The 5000-nt window shown below is 55.1% G+C and overlaps 1 protein-coding gene across 1 annotated transcript in view; it reads left to right on the forward strand.

Annotated features, from left to right (window-relative positions):
- The window catches only part of LOC143275463 (uncharacterized), an 81242-nt gene that overhangs the window by 35568 nt on the left and 40674 nt on the right, over positions 1-5000 (forward strand). Inside the window, exons 10-11 of the mRNA XM_076579604.1 lie at positions 58-221; positions 1909-4981. Of these exons, the coding sequence (XP_076435719.1) occupies positions 58-221; positions 1909-4981 (3237 nt within the window). The remainder of the gene's footprint in view (positions 1-57; positions 222-1908; positions 4982-5000) is intronic.

The raw sequence follows: 5000 nt of genomic DNA on the forward strand, positions 1-5000 counted from the left end.
TCATCACTTTTCTACTTTCACTTTCGGTCTCTACTTTCACTTTCGCTTTGGTGGCAGGTGAAGGAGGAGCGTGACCACCTGGTGCAGGAGCTGGAGAGCTCTGAGAGCCGTGAGGACCACTTCCGGCAGGAGCTGGAGATGCTGGCCACCTCCATGCACGAGGCGCTCACCGAGCGCGATTCTCTGCAGGACGAGGTGTTCCGCATGAGCGAGAAGGATGGGTGAGCGAGTGTGTGTGTGTGTGTGTCTTGGGTGTGTTTGGGGGAGGGTGTGTGTGGGGGGAGAGGGGGGGAAGGTTCAGGGGGTCGTTATGGGAGTGGGTGTGTGTTGGGTGTGTTGTGCATTAGCGGATGTGTTTTGAGGAAGAAGGTCTCTCTCTGTGTTGCGTGGTAGTCAAGGTGTTCTGCATGATGGAGAAGGATGGGCGTGTGTGTGTCTAAGGCATGTGTGTTGTGTTGTGTTGTGTCGTAGTTGGGTGGGTCAGGGGAATAGGTCTCTGTGTATTTTCTTTTTTACTGATTGATTGATTGATTGATATTGATATGGATACTTATATAGCGCCTATCCTCGGTTGGAGACCAAGCTCTGAGCGCTTCTCAAACACTGAGTCATTTACACAACAGGCTGCCTACCTGGGTAGAGCCGACTGATGGCTGCCATTGGGCGCTCATCATTCATTTCCTGTGTCATTCAATCAGATGTCAGGCACACACACCTGCGCACTCAGACAAACATGTAACATTTAACATTTTATGTGTATGACCGTTTTGTTTATTTACCCCACCATGTAGGCAGCCATACTCTGTTTTGGGGGGTGTGCATGCTGGGTATGGGTTGTGTACATAACTTACCGAACACTGACATGGATTACAGAATCTTTAACGTGCGTATTTGAGCTTCTGCATGCATATACACATGAAGAGGGTTCAGGCACTAGCAGGTCTGCACATATGTTGACCTGGGAGATCGGAAAAATCTCCACCCTTCACCCACCAGGCGCCACTGAGATTCGAACCCGGGACCCTCAGATTGAAAGTCCAACACTTTAACCATTCGGCTGTTGCACCCGTCGTGTGTTGTTTGGTAGGACGAGGTGTTCTGTATGAGCGAGAAGGTGAGTGTGTGTGACTTGGGTGTGTGTGTGAGAGGGGGTGTTGGGCCATGGGGGTGGTTGGATGGGAGAGTATGTGTGTGTTTGATGTGTGTGTTGTGTGGTAGCGGGGGTGGGGTGGGGGAGTAGGTGTGCATTGGGTATGTGTGTGTTGTGCAGTAGCTGGGATGATTTGAGGTAGTAGATGTCTCTTGGGTGTGTGTGTGTCTGTGTTGTGTTGTGTGTGTGTTGTGTTGTGTTGTGAGGTAGTTGGGGTGAATTGGGGGAATAGTGTGACTGTTGTGTGGTAGGACGAGGTGTTCCGCATGAGCGAGAAGAACAGGTTAGCTTGTGTGTGTCTTGGGCGTGTGTGTGTGTGTGTGTGTGTGTGTGTGTGTGTGAGTGTGTTGGTTGGGATGTAGGTGTGTGTTGACTGTGTGGGGGTAGTGGGTCTTTCATTCATCTTTTACTCCTCATCACACATGTTCACCCTCTGTCCAGCATCACAGTCGTATAACTCCTGTTGTGATGAACATATCCACGTAACTCACTGTCCCACATTGTTCTTTCCCTCACAGTTCTCTGGCCGACAAGATCATATGAGCATTGAGCTTCAAGAATTTGCGCAAAAGCAAGATGTCTTAATGGATGAATAAACAGGCATGCGCTAAGATGAGGGCCATGACTGCCAAAATCGCTTGCTGTCATTCATTCATTCATTCAGCTCTTTCCCCTCATCACCCCACCCATATTTACTTCTCCTCTGATGAACACACATGTACAACAGCTCTCAGTTCTCCCGCCTTTTTCCACCACAGTTCCCTGGCGGACGAGATCACGCAGATGAAGGCCATGACGGCCGAGATCATCAAGGAGCGCGACCGCCTCCAGAGGGAGCTGGACGGGGCCCACATGGCCAAGGGAGACGATGCCGTGCGCATGGAAGGTATCCGCCGCCGGGCCGAGGAGATGCAGTCCAACATGGACAGCCTGGAGCGGGAGAAGGAGTCGGTGTCCGTTCTCCTCCACATCGCCCAGGAGAAGGAGAACCACATGAACGAGGAGCTCGCTGCGGCCACCGCCCGGCTCGAACAGCTGGAGACGGAGGCGAAGGAGAAAGACGCCGGACTGGACGCCTTGAAGTTGCAGCTTGAGGAGGCCCGGCGTGGTGAGGAGGGGGCAAAGGTAAAGGCCAGGGAGGCGGAGGAGCAGGCAGAGGAGCGGAAGGGTTACGCCACGGAGCTGGAGAACCAGGTGTTTGAGCTGTCCAACCAGTTGACAGGCGTCAAGCGGCGCTACGGAGAGGTGCGGGAGCAGTTGCAGACCCTGACCCAGGACCAGGCAGACACCGCCGCATTCGTGCAGCAGGTCGAAGAGCTCCAGTCCCAGAAGGCCTCGCTGGAAGAGGAGCTCGCCCGGACGACCTCCGACCTGGAAACGGCAAGAGGGGAGGTCGCTCATAAAGAATCGGAACTGCGAGCGGCAGAACAGCAGGTGGCAGGAAAGGAGGAAGAGGTCCGTCAGGAACAGGACAGGCTGAGCCAAGAACTGAACCAGGCCCGCACCGACCTTGAAAACACGAAGCAAGAACTGTCGGACAAGGTCGCGCAGCTGGAAGGGGAGAGGAGCCGGCTGACGGAAGAGCTGCAGGCCAAATCCTCCGAGGAGCAGACCCGTCATGAGGAGCTGGAAGAAAAGCTGAAGAGCTTGGAGTCGGAGTGGGACAGACTGCACGCAGAGCTGGCGGAGAAAGACGCCTCCAAGGAACAGCTCCAGAGGGAGGGAGAGGAGAGGATTCAACAGCTGGAAAAGGAGAACCTGGCCCTGCAGAGCGAACTGCAAGGCACCCAGTCATCCTCAGAGGAGACGCGGAACGATCTGGAATCCAGGCTGGCAGAAGTGACAGCCTCGTTGGAGGAGAAAACAGAAGCGATCCAGCAACTCTCAGAGAAACTGAGAAATGCGGGAAGCGAAAAAGAACAGGAGCTGAGCAGTCATCTGGAAGAGGCACGGGCGCAGAACTCAAACCTCGAGCAGCAGTTGCAGGAGCTCCAGGAACAAAAAGCGTCATGGGAAAACTCGGTCGCTGAACTGCAGGAGAGCTTGCAGAACAAGTCCTCAACCCTGTCGGCTCTGGAACAAAGCATGGCCAGCAAGGAGGGAGAGCTGGAACAGGCATCAGCGGCAGTGTCATCCCAGCTGCAAGACCTTCAGCAGAAACTGTCATCATCGGAAGAATCGCTTTCCCACCTCAAAGAAGAAACGTTGCAGAAGGACGACAGAATCCAGCAGCTCACAGACCAGCTTGACTCCGTCACCGAAAACGCCTCCGCCCTCTCAGCAGAAAAAGACAGCCTGCTTTCACAGATCCAGACCCTGAAAACGGAGTCAGAGACGCTGGCAGAGAAACTTTCCGCGTCCCAGACGGAGAGGGAACAAGCGGAAACCCGTCTGTCGGAACTGGTGGCCAGAGCAGATGCCGAACAAAACTCACAGGCGCAGATCCAAACCCAGCTCCAACAATCCAGCTCTGATCTTGAAACCGCGAGCATGAAACTCACCACCATGGAAGCAGAAAACCAGTCGTTGAGAGACTCACAGACGCAGATCCAAGCCCAGCTCCAACAGTCCAGTTCCGATCTGGAAGCCTTGAACGCAAAACTGACCGCCATGAAAGCAGAAAACCAGTTGTTGCGAGACGCAGTGGAGAAGGCCGAGGAGAAGGAAGAAGACCAGAAGAAGAGGGAAGAGGAGCTGGACGCTGAGCTGAAAGCTTCGCTGGCGGAAGTCGACTCGGTCCGGAACCAGCTGCACACGCTGGCCGAGGAGAAACAGCGGCTGAGCGAGGCGTGCCAGGCTCTGGAGAAGTCGGCAGAGGAGAGCCGGGAGAGGTTCGAATCCCTGGAGAGGTCCCTGGCCGAGAGAGAGGCAGCACTGACCGCCGCCCAGGAGGCCTCGGCTGACCAGCAGACGCAGCAGATTGTGGCGCTGACGGAGGAGAGGAACACGCTGTCGCAGGAGAAGGAGAAGTTGATGGAGGAGAGAGACAAGGCGACGGAGGAGAAGGAGAAGCTGTCGGAGGAGAAGGATAGGTTGACGAAGGAGAAAGAGACACTGACCGAGGAGAAGGAGAAGCTTACAGAGGAGAAAGAGAAGGTAACACAGGAGAAAGAGAAGCTGAGTGAGGAGAAAGAGGGGTTAACAGAGGAGAACAGCAAACTGACAAACGAGAGAGACCAGCTCTCGGTAGAAAAAGACAAGCTGACAGAGGAGAAAGAAACGTCGGCGGAGGAAAACAGCAAACTGACACAGGAGAGAGACCAGCTCCTGGGAGAGAAAGACAAGCTGACGGAGGAGCTCGCTGACGTCCGAACCCTCTCTGACAACCTCTCAGCCGACCTCCGCTCCATGAACCAAGAGCTGATAGCCCTCAAGTCTGGAGCCGACGACAAAGACGGTGAACTCACCTCCCTCCGACAGAGCCTCTACGTCAGCATGGAGAAGCTCGAGAACCAACGGGAAGACATCGTTCACCGAGACCAAGAAATCAACACCCTTCAACTCCGCCTCGCCGAAAAGGAAGACAACTTCCGCGAAGCGCAGGAGAAACTGGCAGACACAGTCACACGGATGGAGGAATCCGTGGAGCAGGAGAAGAGGGCAGCGGAGGAGAAGGTGGAGGAGGTGGAAGGGTTGAAGCGGCGGGCAGAAGAGCTGGGGTCGGAGGTCGAGCAGCGCGACAGCCGCATTGAGGACCTAGAGAGTGCACTCCGCTCGCAGCGGGCGGTGAACGCGGAGCTCTCGGCACAGATGCAGGAAGCTGCCGCCACTGCCGCTGCAGCCGCCAGCGAGAAGAAGCGGGAAGAGGAGAGCACTCAGCAAAAGTCTGAGGTGGGTTTTTTTTATTTTG

The sequence above is a fragment of the Babylonia areolata genome, chromosome 30 (genome assembly GCF_041734735.1).
Source record: "Babylonia areolata isolate BAREFJ2019XMU chromosome 30, ASM4173473v1, whole genome shotgun sequence".
Classification (NCBI taxonomy): Eukaryota; Metazoa; Mollusca; class Gastropoda; order Neogastropoda; family Buccinidae; genus Babylonia; species Babylonia areolata.